The 21,578-nt window shown below is 43.0% G+C and overlaps 1 protein-coding gene across 1 annotated transcript in view; it reads left to right on the plus strand.

Moving 5' to 3' along the window:
* Nucleotides 1-21,578, plus strand: part of PCNX2 (pecanex 2) — a 311,350-nt gene that overhangs the window by 159,286 nt on the left and 130,486 nt on the right. The window contains exons 20-21 of the mRNA XM_005891898.3: nucleotides 7,905-8,046; nucleotides 12,287-12,464. Of these exons, the coding sequence (XP_005891960.1) occupies nucleotides 7,905-8,046; nucleotides 12,287-12,464 (320 nt within the window). The remainder of the gene's footprint in view (nucleotides 1-7,904; nucleotides 8,047-12,286; nucleotides 12,465-21,578) is intronic.

The raw sequence follows: 21,578 nt of genomic DNA on the forward strand, positions 1-21,578 counted from the left end.
AGACACATGTAGGATCATGCACCTAGTACCTAGCCAGTTGATTTGGAAATGACACACTTCTGCTCTCATTTTTTTTGGCAAGAATGAGCCACATGATCCTCTCATATGCAAGGAATAACCAGGAAATGGGATCCCCAGCTTGGCAGCCACTTACCAGCATCAGTTCCATGAAAAAGGGGAGTGTGAATTTTTGGGGATTAACTAAATAAAATTTGACACAGGATTTTTATCATAATTAGGATGAAAAGCCATGCGAGAGAGATGCTGCTGCTGCTAAGTCACTTCAGTCGTGTCTGACTCTGTGCAACCCCATAGACGGCAGCCCACCAGGCCTCCTCTGTCCACAGGGTTCTCTAGGCAAGAATACTTGGAGTGGGTTGAATAGGATATTAACAATGTCTTAAAAATTCCTCTGGCTGCTGATTGGATTATAAATTGTGGGTCTGGGAACATTGAAAGAAGCAAGGAGTCCAGTTTTAAGGAAGTAGGTGAGAAATAATGACGACTCGGTGTGATGGTAGCACAAGAGGATAAATATGGTTAAATTTGGGATAGATTTTGAAGATAGAGCCAGTAAGATTTGCTTATGGGTTGGAGGTGTAAGATCCAACCTAGAAGAGACGAAGGAAAGGATTTTGGCCTGAGAGACTAGGTGATGGGGGAGTACCATTTAATGAACTGTTGTCCAGATGGCATCTTGCTTCTCAAATGTCATCTTCTTAATTGTGTCTCTCATGCCACTCTATTTTACATTGTTGTCCCTGTGAATTCTTTCATTCATTACCCATCCTTTATTATATACTGTATAGTTTACATATTCATTATGTTTTGTATTGTCCATACTAGAATGTAAGTTCCATCAGGGCAGAGATTTTGTAATGTTTGGGATGCTGATTATGCCATAGATTATGCAACTCTGGCAGAGTTGTCTGTCTCATTTATGGAATGAATGAATGGTGGACACGGGAGGAGTAGGTTTAGGTGAGAGCATGAAATGAAGACCTTTGCTGAGATGCTTATTAGACATTCCAAATATGTTTAAAAGATAGTTGGATACACTGGTTTGAAGCCCAGAAAAGAGGCCCATGCATGGAGATATATTTTTAGTAGTCAACAACATATTGACAATAGATGTTTAAGGCCATGGAACTGGATAAGATCATGTAGGGAATTACTAGAAGTATGGGGTAATAAACTGGATCAGATACTGCTGAGAGGTTGAATAAGATGAGGACTGAGGCTGGCCATTGGATAGCAATGTGAGGTCCTTAAAAAAGAAATTTCATGACTCAGTTGGAATGAGACTCTGACTGGAGTGAACTCAGAAGACAGAAGGAGTTATGTTGTGGAGAAAATGAGTGTAATCAGAAAAAGTTTTTTTCAGAAATTATTACAAAGAGGTGCAAAGAAATAGGGCAGTATCTGGAAAATATCCAGCATCTGGAAGGATAATGGTCAAGGGAGGGTATCTTTTTTTAGGACTAAAGATATTACAGTGTGCTTTTATTTTGATGACGATGATTCAATACAGAGAGAATAAGAAGGAGAACAGTCCTGCACAGAGAAAGGTCCTTATGTAGGTAAGGGGTAATGGCATCCAGTGCACACAAATGATGGGGTTAGGAAAGAGAGAGTTCATTTTGATAAAAAACAGTTACAGTTTTGTTTAAGGCTAAGAGATTGCATATCTGAACAGTGAAACTAGGAAGGAGGAGATAGGTAAGAAGCATGTAGACTCAACATAGTCTAGTCCTGTGTAGAAGAAGAACTAGAACAGTGATTCTCAAACCCGAACACTTATCAGAATCTCTTGCAGGGTTTGTGAAACGTGGATTACTGGACCCAGCCCATAGGTTTCTGACTCAGCTGGTCCAGGACTGCATCTGAGAATCTGCATTTTTAACAAGCTTCCTGGGGATGCCGCTGCTGCTGGTACCTGTTTCTCAGTACCGTGTGGGGTGTGGAGACCAGCAGCATCCCCCAGAAGTCTGTTAGACATGCAGGGTGTCCGGCTCCACTCTGGACCTATTGGATCAGATTGTGCCTTTTAACAAGTAGTTTATTTGCATGCCCAAGTTTGAGAATCGCCGTCCTAGGGCAATATTTTTCAGCCTTGTCCTCAAGTGATTCCAACATGCAACCATGATTGAGAACAACCGAGTCGGGGTGACTCCACAGTATATTGCCTGCATGACTAAGCAAATGCATGTCTCATTAAATAAGATAAAGAGTTCATGAGGAGGAGCAGGGGTGCGGAGGCTGACTGAGTTCATATTGTATTTGAAGAGTTTTTTCAGGACATCAGATGAAGCTATTCAGTTGAGTGTCTAGATCTAGGAAACACCAAAAGAGAGATGGAAAACTGAGTTACAGACCTGAGTGTCACCAGTGTTATGGAAGTAATAATTAACATTAGGGATGTTGAGGCAATCAGCCCAAGAAAATGAGAAAAATGGCAAAGAAGTCCAAGGAAGACAATTGACCAAGGGAGAAGAAGAGGCCCCTGCAAAGAAAGTGGGAACAGTAGAAAAGTTTGAGCGAAAGCAGGAGTTGGGCTTCCCTGGTGACTCAGTGTAAAGAATCCACCTGCCAACGCAGGAGTCATGGGTTCGATCCTTGGATGGGGAAGATCCCCTAGAGAAGGAAATGGCAACCAGCTCCAGTATTCTTGCCTGGGAAATCCCATGGACAGAGGAGCCTGGAAGACCATAGTCCATGGAGTTGCCAAAGAGTTGGACACGACTTAGTGACTAAACAACAACAACAGGAATTGGCAAGGCAGAGAAGCCAAGGTGAGGGTTGTAGAAAGAAGGAAAAATCAATGATATTTTATATCTCAGAAAATTTTAACTCCAGTAAGATAGACTGACAAGCATCAGTTATCCATCTTTTGGGAGCTCACAAATGGCCTTGCCATTGGCAGTTCTGGCAAAGGTTCTGGGCAAACCCCTAGTGCAAAAGTTTCACCAGGAAACAGGAGACAAGGAACTGGGATTGTCAGACATTGCCAACCTTTCCAAAAAGCTTGACTGTGCCAGAAAGGACAGAGTGATGAGCCACTAGAAGGAGATGCTGGTGAAGGCAAGTTTTCAACTTGGCCAAGACCAGAATCTTGCCACTGGCCATTGGGAAAGAGCCATTGGTTAGTAAGAGGGAACCAAGGTGTCAGGAATCATGGGGTCCAGGGCGTCTGTGGGGTTACCCTTAGGAGGAGCAAGAAGGTGGGTGTGAATACAGATAAATTTGTAGTTGAAGGGTTGGATGTGGGGGAATTTATTCCTAATAGCTTCCATTTTCTATAGGAAGTAGGGGTCAAAGTCATTTGCTTGGAAACAGTTGGGGAGGGATCTTGGAGATTTATTATTCTTATTTTTCATGTACTTTCACAAAAGACAAAAACCTTTTTATCTACATGTAAAATATATAATATACCTCTGTGTGTGTGTTAGTCGCTGAGTTGTGTCTGACATTTTGTGACCCCATAGACTGTAGCCCACCAGGCTCCTCTGTCCATGGGATTCTCCAGGCAAGAATACTGGAGTAGGTAGCCATTTCCTTCTCCAGGGACTCTTCCCCACCCAGGGATCGAACCCAGATCTCCTGCATTGCAGGCAGATGTCTTATTGTCTTTAGCTACTGCTACTGCTACTGCTGCTGCTAAGTCGCTTCAGTCATGTCCGACTCTGTGTGACCCCATAGACGGCAGCCCACCAGGCTCCCCTGTCCCTGGGATTCTCCAGGCAAGAACACTGGAGTGGGTTGCCATTTCCTTCTCCAATGCAGGAAAGCGAAAAAATAAAGTGAAGCTGCTCAGTTTTATCCGACTCCTAGCGACCCCATGGACTGCAGCCTACCAGGCTCCTCCATCCATGGGATTTTCCAGGCAAGAGTACTGGAGTGGGGTGCCATTGCCTTCTCCAATGCAGGAAAGTGAAAAAATAAAGTGAAGCTGCTCAGTCGTATCCGACTCCTAGTGACCCCGTGGACTGCAGCCTACCAGGCTCCTCCATCCATGGGATTTTCCAGGCAAGAGTACTGGAGTAGGGTGCCATTGCCTTCTCCGGTCTTTAGCTACTAGGGAAGCCAATTATATATCATAAACTTCATGACTTAATAATTAACCCATTTCCAAACCCTGACCAGAAAACATCACTCACTGACCATTAAGAATATTCAAAGTTGAATTCTTTCCCAATATCCTTATTTTTGAACTATTTTTCCTTTAACACTTCCTCCCTGTTTCATTTATAACTAAAATTTGCCCCTAATTTGATAATTTCTCACTGTATCTCTCTTCTGCTTGTTAAGCTGGCCACTGGGGTGTTTTATTCTTGCTGGTTCCCGTGTGATAAAGTGTTTACTCTGTCAATTCTCACCATGCCCATGTCATTCAAATTAATTATTTTCAAGCAAGATTTCTGAATGCCAAACCTCTTCTCATAACCTCAGTCACGTGAAGATAGCCTTTGTGTTTTTGAGTTATAAATGTATATATTCTTATATAGAATTTAAACCACATAAAAGGAAGAAGTAGAATGCTGCTGCTGCTGCTAAATTGCTTCAGTCGTGTCTGACTCTGTGCGACCCCATGGACAGCAGCCCACCAGGCTGCCCCATCCCTGGGATTCTCCAGGCAAGAACATAGGACCCTTCCCGATTGTATGCACGTGTGTGTGTGTGTGTTGCTTTCTGTGCCCATCACATAAAGTCCCAGTGAAGTCGGTTGGGAATGCTAATTTGTCTCTAGTCCTGGATAAGAAACCTTGGTTTCTTATGGAGGGAATGGCTCACTTTATGTCCCTGCTGTGTCACTCTGTACAGTATGTGTCTGCTGTTTCTCTTTGATGAATTGATCCTTGTGTCATCCAAACAGCATAAAACCTACCAGGCTCTGTTGGTTTTTCATTATAAACTATTGGGGTATAAGTTTTTTAACTTATAAATTGTTGAAGGTGGATATGATTCCAGAAGTTTGATGGGGTCCCCTTCCCTCTTGACAGATATAGGCTTTGCGTCCTGCCATGTCTGGCCCATTTGCCCAGCTCTAATGGTGGGCTGGGGTCTACCTCAGCCTCCCAGTTACCAGCAGACAGAGATCTGTGGGGTGGGGTGGTGAGGTGGGCCCACCTGAGGATCTAAACCTACTGTGCACTCCCCATGGAAAAGGAAAGCCGAGGAGGGCAGGGGTGCAGTGTTTCCCTATCCCCAATACTATGACCCAAGGAGGTTTGTGCTCTGACCAATTGGACCATCCACTTTTCCCCATAGAGAGAAGTGGGAAGAGATGGGTAAGAGGTACTGCATTTACCCCATCATGGGCAGGAGAGCTGACTTCTTCACTGTGAGTAGTAGGAAGGATGAACAGAACATACAAAACTGAGGCTTAGAAAGATGAAGGCAACTGTTCGTGACCACATACTAGTGGTTGGTAGAGTCTGAATGCAAATCCAAATTCAGTTCAGTTCCGTTCAGTCGCTCAGTCATATCCGACTCTGCAACCCCATGAACCGCAGCACGCCAGGCCTCCCTGTCCATCACCAACTCCTGGAGTCCACCCAAACCCATGTCCATCAAGTCGATGATACCATCCAACCATCTCATCCTCTGTTGTCCCCTTCTCCTCCTGCCCTCAGTCTTTCCCAGAACCAGGGTCTTTTCCAGTGAGTCAACTCTTCACATCAGGTGGCCAAAGTATTGGAGTTTCAACTTCAACATCAGTCCTTCTAATGAACACCCAGGACTGATCTCCTTCAATATGGACTGGTTGGATCTCCTTGAAGTCTAAGGGACTCACAAGTCTTCTCCAACACCACAGTTCAAAAGCATCAATTCTTCTGCGCTCAGCTTTCTTTGTAGTCCAACTCTCACGTCTGTACATGACCACTGGAAAAACCATAGCTTTGACTAGATGGACATTTGTTGGCAAAGTAATGTCTCTGCTTTTGAACATGCTATCTAGGTTGGTCATAACTTTCCTTCCAAGGAGTAAGTGTCTTTTAATTTCATGCTGCAATCACCATCTGCAGTGATTTTGGAGCCCCAAAAAATAGAGTCAGCCACTGTTTCCACTGTTTCCCCATCTATTTCCCATGAAGTGATGGGACCAGATGCCATGATCTTAGTTTTCTGAATGTTGAGCTTTAAGCCAACTTTTTCACTCTCCTCTTTCACTTTCATCAACAGGCTCTTTAGTTCTTCTTCACTTTCTGCCATAAGGGTGGTGTCATCTGCATATCTGAGGTTATTGATATTTCTCCCAGCAATCTTGATTCCAGCTTGTGCTTCTTCCAGCCCAGCGTTTCTCATGATGTACTCTGCATATAAGTTAAATAATCAGGGTGACAATATACAGCCTTGACATACTCCTTTTCATATTTGGAACCAGTCTGTTGTTCCATGTCCAGTTCTAACTGTTGCTGCCTGACCTGCATACAGGTTTCTCAAGAGGCAGATTAGGTGGTCTGGTATTCCCATCTCTTTCAGAATTTTCCACAGTTTATTGTGATCCACACAGTCAAAGGCTTTGGCATAGTCGATAAAGCAGAAATAGATGTTTTTCTGGAATTCTCTTGCTTTTTCCATGATCCAGTGGATGTTGGCAATTTGATCTCTGGTTCCTCTGCCTTTTCTAAAACCAGCTTGAACATCTGGAAGTTCATGGTTCACATATTGCTGAAGCCTGGCTTGGAGAATTTTAAGCATTACTTTGCTAGCATCTGAGATGAGTGCAATTGTGCGGTAGTTTGAGCATTCTTTGGCATTACCTGTCTTTGGGATTGGAATGAAAACTGGCCTTTTTCAGTCACGTGGCCACTGCTGAGTTTTCCAAATTTGCTGGCATATTGAGTGCAGCACTTTCACAGCATCATCTTTCAGGATTTGAAATAGCTCAACTGGAATTCCATCACTTCCACTAGCTTCCTAAGGCCCACTTGACTTCACATTCCAGGATGTCTGGCTCTAGGTCAGTGATCACACCATCGTGATTATCTGGGTAGTGAAGATCTTTTTTATATAGTTCTTCTGTGTATTCTTGCCACCTCTTCTTAATATCTTCTGCTTCTGTTGGGTCCTTAGCATTTCTGTCCTTTATTGAGCCCATCTTTGCATGAAATGTTCCCTTGGTATCTCTAATTTTCTTGAAGAGATCTCTGGTCTTTCCCATTCTGTTGTTTTCTTCTATTTCTTTGCATTGATTGCTGAGGAAAGCTTTCTTATCTCTCCTTGCTATTAGTTGGAATTCTGCATTCAAATGAGTATATCTTTTCTTTTCTCCTTTGCTTTTCGCTTCTCTTCTTTTCACAGTTATTTGTAAACCCAGATTGGTGTAACTTAAAACTTTAGCCCTTGTGAAAATGAACCTTACTTCCGTGATACTTCCTTCATTGTGAAGGCTCACAGAAATGTAATACATTCATAGTCACAGGAGATTAGGGATCAGCTTTCTGGTACATATATAGATGGCCAGGGATTTGCTTGTGGGTTTATAGATGAAAAAAGAGAGAGCCCAGAAATGAGCCCCAGACTCAGAACCAACTCCAAGCTTAAGAGGAGACAGGTCCATGAGATCATTCCCCAAGTCTCTATCCTTCACTTTCTAACCTCACTCACTCTGAGATGCCTTGATGTGATATGACAGCTGATTTCATTGGTCCCAGTAATAACTAATTTGAAAAAATCAATTGACTTGAAAAATTAGGAAACTGGCCTATACCGTATATTATTATTTACGAACGATGTAGAAACAAAAAAAAGTGCCTGCTTAGAAAGAAAATTGGTCTATCATGTATCTAGAGTTCTGCAGCTTTTGAATGAAAGGAAGGGGAGTATCACTTATTATCACATGTACTTAAGAAAAATAATTTGATCGGTGGCTGTTCTCAGTGGTTTTGTGTTTCTTTCAGATGTTGCCCATTTAATGTGGTTTGAAAGACTCTATGTTTGGCTTCAATGTTTTGAAAAATACATCTTGTACCCAGCAATTATTTTGAATGCCCTCACAACGGATGCATTTTCAATAAGCAATTACCGGCGACTTGGTACCCAGTAAGTGGAGAAGTTTTTTCACACTATGATTTGAATCAACACGTTTTCAAAATCTAGTGCATTTTCTCTGAACAGGCTGCAGCAAGAGCCAATTCTGTCTACTAATGATGGGCCAAGTAACAGTAAGCCATGGTGGCCTTTTACTCAAACTTGCTGTGGCTAGATGGTTATTGTAGAAAGACTGGGGTGCAAACAGAGTTAGATCTGCTTGAAGTGATCTTGGAAATAAATTGTCAATAGATTTGAAAATCATCCTGTGGAACATTAGTCAGAAGCCTTAATGAGATGATGGCAGCACAGTGTGATCCCGGGGTTCCTGGAGTTCTGACGATCATGCCTACAACTCTATGAATTGCCTCATGTCATTTCATTTAGCAAAGACTGTATCATTTTGTGCTTGAGGGAGGGGGAAATTAATCACTGTCACTGCTCTCTCTGCAGTGACAGAGATTTATCAGGAGAAGCCTTGTAATTAAAAGAAAAAATGGACCACAAAGAGACTTCATGTCATCAAGATGCTCATGTTTTTGCAAAATGTTTTATTTTAAAATGAACTCTGAATTTACAAATGAAAGTCTACTTGATAATTTATGGATGTGTTTTTCCTACAAAAGGTTGACATTTCTGCCAATGAGTCAATAGAGGAGGAGGATGTAAAAGAGATTCCTTCTCAGATTTGCTTCTGAGTCATGTTGCTTAAACATCACATGACCATGTCAACCATTATGTGTAATTTCAAGCAGGCGTACTCTTCCTTTAGGGGTGTGGGGTGAGAACAAATTAATCAGTATTTGTCAAAGATTAAGCAAACTCAGATAAAAGTCATGTTATTTCTTGGTTGGACCTTGAATAGATTCGTGGTCACTCAAAGCAGATGCTAAATGAAATGACCTTATAACCTTCCTGTCTTTATTAGACTCTGCTTTCCTTCTATACCAGACCTGGTTCGATCAGGCCAGGGCAAGAAGTCCATGTGTGTGTGCTAAGTCACTTCAATCATGTTGACTCTTTGCAATCCTATAGATTGTAGCCCTCCAGGCTCCACTGTCCATGGGATTCTCCAGGCAAGAATACTGGAGTGGGTTGTCATACCCTCCTCCAGGGGGTCTTCCTGACTCAGGGATAAAACCCATGTCTCTTATGTCTCCTGACTTGGCAGGTGGGTTCTTTACCACTAGTGCCGCCTGGGAAGCCCAAGAAGTCCATACCGTTTGGTATTTAAACTCCTAGACGTTGGATCCAGTGATGAAGGTTTAGTCTTACTAGACAGAGAAGGCAGCTGGCATGACTGCAGACCTCTTTACAGTTTGGGTGGGGCCCCATGCGTGAGATAGCCCTACATCTAGAACATCCAGTGAGTTTCTAGTGGCAGCTGTTTCCAGTGTGGGTCCATTTTGGCTGACCCCATGAAGACATTCTGGGACAAGGTAGATCCTCAGTTTCCAGAACAAGGATTCACAGTCAGAACCAAAGCAGCCACCCAAGTACCAGTGTTGCCCTGCAATAAATCAGCAAAGCATTTAACGTTCTCACTTCCCCACCTCAGGATTAGGACCTTGAGCGTCAAACCTGCCAGTTGAGGCCAAGCAGCTCTGGCTGTTGGTGAAGGATGGATATAAAGGTTAGGAATTACAAAGAGTCGAATAAACCCAATTCGTTGAGAGTCCAATTTTAAGTAATATTAATCTCTATTTTTTTCAAGACACTAAAGTTAGAAGTGGCATCTTTCCTATGTACCTGCAAATACTCTTAACTCCCAGACGATACGAACAGAATTCTTTTTCTCAGAGCCCAAAGTGATGACTCCTTTATATTCTCGAGGCATCCATCTGAAGACTTAAAAAACCTCTCTCAAGATTTCAAGTACCCCACTACACCACCTGTTCTCAAACTGGACAGCAGGAGGCCATGTGTCAGTATCTCCTAGAGACCTAGAGACCTGGGTAAGCCCAGCCCACACCCTACCCTCATTGAGAACCACAGTACCAGATAGTGAACTCCTCAATGGCAGGCACCATTTCTTAGTCAACTTGTAATAACAGGAAATGGTAGGAGGATGGATGGATGGATGGACAATTGAGTGGGCTGGTAAATGAGTGGGTGCTTCATGGGGTCTTGTTAGGCATCTGCCAGTGTGATTTAAAGGGATGCTTTGCCTTTGTTCCAGGCCATTGTTCACTGATTGCTACTTAAGCCTTTATAAAATCTTTAGCTAAGCCTACAACCATCTGTGAACCATTGGCTGTAACCATTACAGTTGCAATGTTAGAAAAGCCCTAAGCATCACTCCTTAAGCTCTCTCTTAGTCTTTACCAGTCGTCATTAATAAATATAAAATGGGCACTGTCCACTTTAGTCATGGTCATGGAAAACACAGTTTAGCATTAACCCTCATCCAGATTTTTGCCTGAATAACCGAGAAAACCCACTCATCTCCTTTGAAAACCAGAATATCCCTAGCCTTGGGACACCGTATCTTTGGGTCCCCTCTCCCCAAGAACTTTGGCTGTGCCATTGGGATTCTGATATCCTGGGCTGTTGTCAATGGCAGACGGGCCTCAAGTCCTGTTTTCATACTGTAAGTTCATCATGGTCATTAGTTTCTACTGGAAAAGAAAGGGGTTATGGAGCAGTGCTCAGCCTCACTGAAGGAATAGAGGTTGCTAAACACCTTCTCACTCTCCCCACATCTGCATGTAATCAGGACTAGTTTTTCTCAGAAGCCAAATCTAAGCCCACACGTGCTTTGACCAGACCTCACTCAGGGACAGGGTAGAATCGATTGCAACACTAGGACTGAAAGCATATAAATTACTAGACTGAGGCCAAAGGCCAATGAAAATACTACCATTAGATCTTTTTGATGACAAAAATGACAACTTTGTACTTGATAGATGCCAAGACTTAGGAGACATGCTTTTAATGCCTGGATCCTGACGTATTAATGCTGATAAGGGTATAACTGAGTCACTGCTGTACAGCAGAAATTATCACCACATTGTAAATCAGCTATATGTTAATAAAATTTTTTTTAAAAAGGAAACCTAACTTTTAAGTGCAACTGTTCTCTGGAACATACTTCCACTTCTTTTTCTTTTGAGTTCCCAAATAGGATGTTCAAACTGGAGGGGAATCTGGTTAAAATGTGCAAGACTTTCTTTCAAAAGGACAGACCCCTCAAGGAGGTAGTGGTGTGCTCTTTCTGGCTGTTCTGAGCACTGATCAGTTACCTTCCCGTCTCAAGATGGGTAGATTGTTGACCTTGTTGTCTGTTAGAATTGTGCACACAGCACCTGCCCCCAAAATGGTTAGACAGGCAAATTCAGGAGTTTGGTCCTCACAGCAAAGTCCTGCTATTTCTTTGTGGGTCTGCCTCTGTCCTGCTTCTTAACTCAAAAGGTCTAGGTCGTGGGGGCCTGTGTCATGTTGTTGATGTAATTTTCAGTGGGGAAAACAAGATCAGAAAGCTTACGTTTACAAAGACAACAAATATGGTGGAAAACATTGGCAATGAATATGTAAAGTAAATACAGCTTTATTGAGACAGTGGGATTTTTCCTTAAATCAGAATTTAATATTAGCTACTGTTACTCAGACGTTAAAGAATCTGCCTGCAATGCAGGAGGCCTGGGTTCGATCCCTGGATCAGGAAGATCCCCTGGAGAAAAGAATGGCAACCCACTCTAGTATTCTTGCCTGGAGAATTCTGTGGACAGAGGAGCCTGGCGGGCTACAGTCCATGGCATCGCAAAGAGTTGGACACGACCCAGTGACTAACACTTCTCACTGTTATGGCATTGATTCAGTGAGATTTTGTAATTTTTTTAAAGGCTCACACTGAGCAGATGCTAACAAGGACAACCTGCTCTGCTTTCTCACTTGCCACCAAGCTTCCCATGGAACTTGACAATGCAGTAGCTCCTTCAGATAAGCTCTCAAGAAGCTCTGTGCCCTTGATTGCAAAGTTCTGAGCGCAGTGGGGAAGCTGCCTCTAGTGGCAGAGTCTGTGTTGGCGAGTCCCTTGGGATCCAGTTTCAATCCTAGTCTCACCCCATGAGATGAGTGACTGAAACTCTGAGACTCAGTTTACTCCTCTGTAAAATGAAGATAATAACCTACCGTCTTGGCTTTTTGTAATGTGCATAACTCACAGTAAGCACTCAAGACACGTGAGCCGTTGTAACTCACCCAGCAGCGTATGGACCGCCACTGATCATCTCCTTTCTTTCCTTTTCAACAGCTGGGACATTTTTCTGATGGTCATTGCAGGCATGAAGCTGCTGCGGACCTCTTTCTGTAACCCAGTCCATCAGTTTACTCACTTGGGGTTCACAGTGATCTTTTTCCATTTCGACTACAAAGATATTTCAGAGAGTTTCTTACTGGATTTCTTCATGGTGTCCATTTTATTCAGCAAGGCAAGTTAAGCTCTTTTCTTCATTTCAAAATAGAAAAGGTGCATCTCTCACCAAATGCTTTAAGAGGTCGAAACATTGTCTTTAAAACAATTATAGCATTAAATTAAATTGAGTTACATATGCATGTCACACTCCCGCTGTCATTTGAGGAGCATTCCCCATGAAATGGATGTCTGTCATGTTATTTGCCAAAAATCACTAATTAGCATGAATTAGCCATTTGTGTTGCTTGAAATTCTGTGATCTTTGTCTCTGTTAACAATCTCTTTGTGGAACTTCCTAGATCTCAAAATGCTTAGAATTAAAAACTAGCAACCAGACTAATTTTCTTTTTAAAAAAAAAACTTACCATTTTGCCTCTGGAGGTAAAGTTTGAGACATGGAACCAGAGAGCTGGGACTCTTGGAGTGCTTTCTTTCCCTTAGCTTGTCTCAGGTCAAGATTTCATCTGGTGTAAGTTCACCCATGGGCAGTGGGAAACCCTAATCACAGTTCAGGCAAATATATGGGAATGCTGCTGCTGCTAAGTCGCTTCAGTCGTGTCCGACTCTGTGTGACCCCATAGACGGCAGCCCACCAGGCTCCCCCGTCCCTCGGATTCTCCAGGCAAGAACACTGGAGTGGGTTGCCATTTCCTTCTCCAATATATGGGAATAGTACCTAACATTTAACAGAGGAAGGTGAGCTCCTTGGAATACTGGTCTGAGTGTATGTGCTCTGAGTAATGTAACAAAGCTGGGATGTAAGCAGAAGTTAGGAAAATAATTTGGAAAACTCTTTCCTCACATGCTCCATTTAATATAGCAGGCATGGTTTTCTGCCCTGATATTGTCCTGTTCCCCCTTTTGGTTAATCATTTTTAAATTCTAAGGTTCTTTTCCTGAATTTCATTTTTAACCTCTATTGAGTTAGTTCTATTAATTTCGCTATTACCTGTCCTTTCCTTCACCTGGCTTCCTCTTGTTCTAAGTGACAAAAATTCAAATATTCCAATTATATCACTTTGGCAGCCCACCCTAGTTTCCACATTTTATTCCCAAGTTTCGGCTTTGGTCTTTAACCCACAAAGGTTTGTTTTCCATTTGTCTGGGTTCTGTTTAGTCTTGGTAAATTTATAACATTTTTCTGATGATTCAAGTCACAGGCTTCTGTAATCTGTTTTTCTTCATTATGTCTAAATGTCCATGATCTCACATAATAAATGTAAAATTGTCTCCTTTTGATCTTAAAAGCATTGATGAAGTTGTAAATAATTTTACTATTCATAGAAGTAAGAGCTTATTATCAGATGCAAAATGGGTTGCAATGGTTTAAATTCCTAACTCTGGCATTATTTATATCTTGACTTGGTAATATTTATATTCTTGCCTGAACCCTAGTTTCTTTGAAAATTATAAATAATGATGCCAGTCTCACAAGGTGAGAGGATTGATTAATGTTAAGTAGAAGAGAAGGTTTCGTTTGTTTGAGTTCTACCAGTTTATTGCTACTGACCCATCTCCCTTCACCCTTCTCACTCACACGTGCTCAGACATGTAACCCCATGGACTGCAGCCCACCAGGCTCCTCTGCCCATGGACTTTTCCAGGCAAGAATACTGGAGTGGATTGCCATTTCCTTCTCTGAGAAGAGAAAGGTTTAAATAGCATCTGCTTTCCAAATATGAGGTAGGACTTTTAAAGCCATTTTAAGTAGAAAAAAAAAGTTATACCCTGCTTAGGACATGAAGGAGTGCTGCTGCTTTTCTGTACTGAACCGTTTGTTTCAATAGCCACCTGTATTAGTGCCAGGTGCCAGGTGAACAAGAACTTAGCAGAGAAGGGTGAGCACCTCCTGTAATAGTCTTCTTAAGTGATTCCACATCTGCAATAAGAACAGGGATTTTCATTTGCTGGGGGGATGGCAGCCTCCCCACTGATCAGCCTGCTGGTCAGTTGAGAGATGGTTACTGCTAAGATGCCTGCTAGGGGCAGATGTCCAGATCAAGAGGGCTTGCTGGCAGTAGAGGAAGGATTTATGCAGATCTGTTGTTCTTCTTCCTGTCCAGGTGGGCACTTAGTGCCAGCCTGTGCATATGATAATGAGGAGGGTGAAGCCTGATGGTACACAGTCTGAAACTATTAACAAATTAATAGTTCTTTACTTACAAAGCAGAAACAGACTAATAGACTTAACATACGTGTGATTGCCAGCAGGAAAAGAAGGAGAAAAGAGATAGGCAGTTTGGGATTGACATGTTTAGTTCAGTTCAGTTCAGTCGCTCAGTCATATCTGACTCTTTGTGACCCCATGAACTGCAGCATGCCAGGCTTCCCTGTCCATCACCAACTCCTAGAGCTTACTCAAACTCGCCCTCCAACCATCTCATCCTCTGTCGTCCCCTTCCCCTCCTGCCTTCAATCTTTCCCAGCATCAAAGTCATTTTAATGAGTCGGCTCTTCCCATCAGGTGGCCAAAGTATTGGAGTTTCAACTTCAGTATCAGTCCTTCCAATGAATATTCAGGACTGATTTCTTTAGGATGACTGGTTGGATCTCTTTGCAGTCCAAGAGACTCTCAAGAGTCTTCTCCAGCACCACAGTTCAAAAGCATCAATTCTTTGCTGCTTGGCTTTCTTTATAGTCCAACTCACATCCATACATGACCACTGGAAAAACCATAGCTTTGACTGGATAGATCTTTTTTGGCAAAGTAATGTCTCTGCTTTTTAATATGCTGTCTAGGTTGGTCATAACTTTTCTTCCAAGGAGCAAGCGTCTTTTAATTTCATGGGTGCAGTTACCATCTGCAGTGGTTTGGGAGCCCAGGAAAAGAGTCTGTCACTGTTTACACTGTTTCCCCATCTATTTCCCATGAAGTGATGGGACCGGATGCCATGATCTTCGTTTTCTGAATGTTGAGTTTTAAGCCAACTTTTTCACTCTCCTCTTTCACTTTCATCAAGAGGCTCTTTAGTTCTTCTTCACTTTCTGCATATCTGAGGTTATTGATATTTCTCCCAGCAATCTTGATTCCAGCTTGTGCTTCATCCAGCCTGACATTTCTCATGATGTACTCTGCATATAAGTTAAATAAGCAGGGTGACAATATACAGCTTTGACATACTCCTTTTCCTATTTGGACCCAGTCTGTTGTTCCATGTCCAGTTCTAACTGTTGCTTTTTGACCTGCATACAGATTTCTCAGGAGGCAGGTCAGGTGGTCTGGTATTCCCATCTCTTTAAGAATTTTCCACAGTTTATTGTGATCTACACAGTCAAAGGCCTTGGAATAGTCAATAAAGCAGAAGTAAATGTTTTTTTGGAACTCGCTTGCTTTTTTGATGATCCAGTGGATGTTGGCAATTTGATCTCCGGTTCCTCTGGCTTTTCTAAATCCAGCTTGAACATCTGGAAGTTCATGGTTCATGTACTGTTGAAGCCTGGCTTGGAGAATTTTGAGCATTACTTTACTAGCGTGTGAGATGAGTGCAATTGTGTGGTAGTTTGAGCATTCTTTAGCATTGCCCTTCTTTGGGATTGGAATGAAAACTGACCTTTTCCAGTCCTGTGGCCACTGCTGAGTTTTCCAAATTTGCTGGCATATTGAGTGCAGCACTTTCACAGCATCATCTTTTAGGATTTGAAATAACTCAACTGGAATTCCATCACTCCCACTAGCTTTGTTTGTAGTGATGCTTCCTACGGGATTAACATGTATACACTGCTATATTTAAAATGGATAATGAACAAGAACCTACTATATAGCACAAGGAGCTCTCCTCAATGTTATGTGGCAGTCTGGATGTGAGGGAAGTTGGGGACAGAATGGATACATGTACATGTATGACTGAGTCCCCTTGCTGTCCATCTGAAACTGTCACAACATTGTTAATTTGCTCTACCCTAATATATAATCAAAAGTTTAAAAAAGTAAAGAAACTCAGTGCTGCAGGCATTTGGGTTCCACTTGCTGTCATCTTTCTGAAGCACCAGTGAAAGTGCTAATAATTTCAGAGAGAACCATAGTGACAGCATTCCTGTCACTATGAGGGAGCCTTAGCCAGTGTAATTTGAATAGTCTGCTCTTAGGCTAGACATAATAGCAGAGTCTAAAAGAAAAAAAAGCAAGTGAGACAAAAGCTGGAAGAATCAGCATCCTGAAGAAGCAAGTTAGTTCTGAAACATCCCTAGCTCCATCTGATGCCTGCTCACTCTATCTTGATAGAGCAGCATATTTTCTGGAATGAGAAATGAGATCTTATTCCCCGGCAAAAAACATAGTTAAAGAAAGGTCTTTAAGGTCTCCTTGGAAAGACAGACCAGTAGAAATTGGTGACAGAAATCAGTGGCGATGAGGAAGGTCAGAGTTAATGTTTCCTGTAAAGATCCTGCCTGCCAACCTCAACTGCTACTTCCTGTTCTTTCTCCACATTTTAAGATATCTGTAAAAAAAATTGTGTCTATTCATATATTTCCTAGAGTCTTTCTAGAAACCTCCAATATTGTTTTTGCAGGGAATACTGCTCTTTAGGGGGATTCATTGCACAATATGAAATTTTGTTTGTTCAGTAGACTCATCAGAGTCTGACTTACAACACATCCTCTCATTTACCATCGCAAAATCTCTAAGCTCTTTCCCTAGCCCAGTTCCTGTACTGCTAAATAGCAAAAGTGCTGTTAGCCTGGCAGCCCACCTTGCAGAAGGGCTGCAAGATGAATGTGGAGACCTTGGAAGGGCCTCCAGTTCCCTTGGAAAAAAAGGAGCTGCATGAATATTGGACTTGTTATTATTATCATAAGTCAGTTGTCCCTAATCTTTCAGGCTTTATGGAAAGAAAGATGTGATGTGATTACAGAGAGATGATCTGTGGAGCGAGATCAAAGCTCTGGGATCCAGAGGGTGAAATAGATGGCTTCCAGAGGGCCTGCCTGTGTGTTACTCTCTCCCTCCTCCAGTCCCCAAATCCTCCCTGAGGTCTGCAAGATAAATGTTGCCTGGTCTTCTCTGTCCACCAGATCTACTGAAAAGTGGGACATCATGAGATCTGGGCCAGAGTTCAACAGAAGGGATTTAGTTGCATTGAAACAGTCATCTTCCCAGGTGGCCCAGTGGTAAAGAATATACCTACCAGTGTAGGAGATGCAGAGGACTCAGATTTGATCCCTGGATTGGGTAGATCCCTTGGAGGAGGAAGTGGCAACCCTCTCCAGTATTCTTGCCTGGAGAGTCCCATGGACAGAGGAGCCTGGCAGGCTACAGTCCATGAGGTTGCAAAGAGTTGGACATGACTAAGCAACTGAGCAAACACATGTATGCTTTGACGGAGAGGATTAAACATTCCTTGAGGATGGGGCTCTCGGATAGGGGAGGTGAGCAGCAGAGAGAAAGAAAGGTCCCCACATATTCCATCCTATGATGTTTGATGCTCCAACCACACACCTCTTTCAATTTAACCCCTTTGAAGAGTCAGGCCCTTCTGTCCCCTCTCCCTTAGCCTCTCAATCCCTTTCCTCTCTCTTTTCTGCCCCATTGTTACCGACCAGGCTTCTTGGCCTCCTTAATCAATAGGAATTGATCAGAGGGCAGGCAAGGCTTTATTAGGGCCCCTGTTGCAGCAAGGGATGGTGAAAGTGAAAGTGAAGTCGCTCAGCCATGTCCGACTCTTTGCGACCCCATGGACTGTAACCTACCAGGCTCCTCTGTCCATGGGATTTTCCAGGCAATAGTACTGGAGTGGATTGCCATTTCCTTCTCCAGGGGATCTTCCCAACCCAGGGATCGAACCCAGGTCTCCCGCATTGTAGACAGACACTTTACTGTCTGAGCCACCAGGGATAACACTTTCTCTTGCTCACTCTCCCAGGTGGGGAGAGGGAAGCTAGTTCCTTATTTAGGGTGAGGGTGAGGTTGTGTCCAGGAGTTGGGCTGGAGGAGAGGCTCAGGTGGTTTGCTTGCCTTTGGTGTGGTTATGTGCAGGGGCATGCATGGTACCCTGCTTTCGCTGCTGGCTCCTCCGAAGTTGCGGTTGGCTCTCTGGTCTCTGTGTATCTTGTTATCTACAGTTGGCTCTAAGTGTGCACGACCATGCTGTTGCTGTGCAGTCGCTCAGTCATGTCTGACTCTTCGTGACCCCATGAACTGCAGCACACCAGACTTCCCAGTCGTTTACTATCTCCCAGAGTTTACACAAACTCGTTTCCATGGAATTGGTCATGCCATTCAACCATCTCATTGTCTCTCACTGCCTTCTCCTCCTGCCGTGAATCTTTCCCAGCATCAGGGTCTTTTCCAGTAAGTTGACTCTTTACATCAAGGAGCCAAAGTATTGGAGCTTCAGCATGTATACACACACAGTTATTGTGTAATATTGTGTACAAGTTAGTCCCTTGTAGTTTCTTTGTAGTCTGTTGCTTGAGGAGACATTCATCCAGGTACAAGTGTTGCCACAAAGGGTTCCAGGTTTCAAACTGTCTCACCAGCAGTCATGGTTTGAACGCAATGAACTTGTAACATCTTGGATATGCATGGATCTTTGGGGGACAATAAAGCATGATCCAAGTAAGGACATTTGGTTGTGACAGGAACAAAGGTGACAGAGGTTTCACGCCCTCCCGCTGGTGCTGAACAAGTTCTTGGAAATCATCTTGTCTTGAAATTTTTAGTAATTTTTAGTTGGAGAAGTAGTACTTGAAAAAATAGTCCTGCCAGAGAATCATTCTGCCAACATTTCCAAATTGTGTTGCAAATGAAATTCTAAAGACTGTTTCATATATGATATTATACATATTTCAATGCCATTCTCCCAAATCATCCCACCCTCTCCCTCTCCCACAGAGTCCAAAAGACTGTTCTATACATCAGTGTCTCTTTTGCTGTCTCGTATACAGGGTTATTGTTACCATCTTTCTAAATTCCATATATATGCGTTAGTATACTGTATTGGTGTTTTTCTTTCTGGCTTACTTCACCCTGTATAATAGGCTCCAGCTTCATCCACCTCATTAGAACTGATTCCAGTGTATTCTTTTTAATGGCTCAGCCAGTCCAGGTTCGATGCACGATACTGGACGCTTGGGGCTGGTGCACTGGAACGACCCAGAAGGATGGTACGGGGAGGGAGGAGGGAGGAGGGTTCAGGATGGAGAACACGTGTATACCTGTTGATATATGGCAAAACCAATACAATATTGTAAAGTTAAAAAACAAAAACAAAAGAAAAAAAAATAAAGACTGTTAGAATGGGGGATAGCACTTTTACCATTTATGATGTTAAAATTGATGGGTGAGGTGGTTTTTATATAAAGCTGTGTGAATGATGGCCCCAGAGCCATAATGAGTGGCTATGTTCTGGATGACTGCAATTAGCACTGAAGTTATTTGAAATTGGTTTCTAAATGGCATTTTCCTTTATTTTATGTATCCTGGTACAAAGTCTCACCTTAAAATGGAGCCACATCTTGGGGAATGAATGCTTCTACAGAACTATTTTTTCAAAATACTTTGTTTTAAAAAGTAATTGTTCATTTATTGAGCATCTCTTACATGCCAGACATTGGACTAGACACAGAGATGGTTAATAATATGAATGAAGCAGTCCTTATTTGGTGCTTTCCATAAGCCAGGCACTATTTCCAGCACTCCGTGTAGATGGGCCTGCTTAATCTCCACAGCAGTTTTGTGGCTGGGTACAATTCATTGTACAGATGAGGAAACAGAGGTGCAGAAATCAGGTTAATTGCCCTGAAGTCTCACAGCTATTAAATGACAGAGCAGGATTCTGCTCTGAGCCTATACTTTGTCACCACCCTGTTTGGGGACTCTGGAAAGAAGCCACGTGAGTAAAGGGATCATTACAGTAAAGTATGACAAGGGAGGTGGCTGGGGTAGAGCATTTCAAGAGTATACGTAAAGATGGTACCCCATCCCTCTAGAAGAATCAGAAACAGGGATGCTTCCCTTGGCCTTTGAAGAAAGAAAAGAAGGTGGGAAAAAGTGAGCTAAAGCAGAGGAAACTGCCTGTGCAAAGACACTGAAGTGAGAGAGGGCTTGGCACGCTCCGGAAGCTGCCAGATACTTGCCACGTGTGGGATGTGGGGAGGAGAACGGTGAGAAGGTCAAACTGGAGGTGCCGTCATGAGGCAGATCAGAGAGGACCGAGCGTGCCATGCCCCAGAGTGTGGACTTTATTCCTATTAATATATCTGCTGAAGATTGTCAGGCAGAGGAATCACAGGCTCAGAACTGCATTTAGAACATCTCTTTGTGGGAGACAATGAAAGATAAGGAAGCGTGGAGTCTTGGCGATTGGGTAGATGTGTACAGTAATAAGCCAGGCCACTCATAATGAGGGCCTGGGCAGCAGAGGCAGAAATGAGGACAGCGAGAAGGGACGAATCCGGGAGGTGCTTAGAGGGCGGGGCTGATGACGCCTAGTGGCCGTGGGGATGCTGAGGGGCGTGGATGTGGGAGGTGCTTAGAGGGCGGGGCTGATGACGCCTAGTGGCCGTGGGGATGTTGAGGGGCGTGGATGTGGGAAGAAGAGCCATGTCTGGGAGTGTTCACATCTGGTACTCCAGTGATTAGGTGATCTCATTAATTAGGGCCAGAAGAAGAAGACATATGGGGGGAAATGTTGGTTTTAGGTGTGCTAAATTGTGGAATGAGATGCAGTGGGGACCAGAAGTAAATACCTGGGGACAGGATGTCTTCCAGTTTAAATATTTTAATTTACCTCAGAGTTATAAATGTGTGCTCAGTTTAATAAAGTTAGAAAACGAATGGAAAAGTACAGATAGTCCATCTTTATACACATCTCTCACTTCTTAACTCCCTCCTCTCTCTAGTGAGAACTGTTGTAGACATTTCAGAATAATTCCTTCTACTCTGTTTTCCTTCACACACACAGACACACCACACACCATTAGTTGTTCAGTCGTGTCCAAGTCTTTGCAACCGCATGTATTGTAGCCCACCAGGCTCCTCTGTCCATGGAATTCTCCAGGCAAGAATACTGGAATGAGTCCCATTCCCTGCTCCAACACACACCACACACACACAAAATCTAAAATATTAATAAGGTCATTCTTTACACATTTCACTTACTTTTTTTGCTTAAAAATACATCTTAGAGAA

This window comes from Bos mutus, chromosome 28 (genome assembly GCF_027580195.1).
Source record: "Bos mutus isolate GX-2022 chromosome 28, NWIPB_WYAK_1.1, whole genome shotgun sequence".
Taxonomy (NCBI): Eukaryota; Metazoa; Chordata; class Mammalia; order Artiodactyla; family Bovidae; genus Bos; species Bos mutus.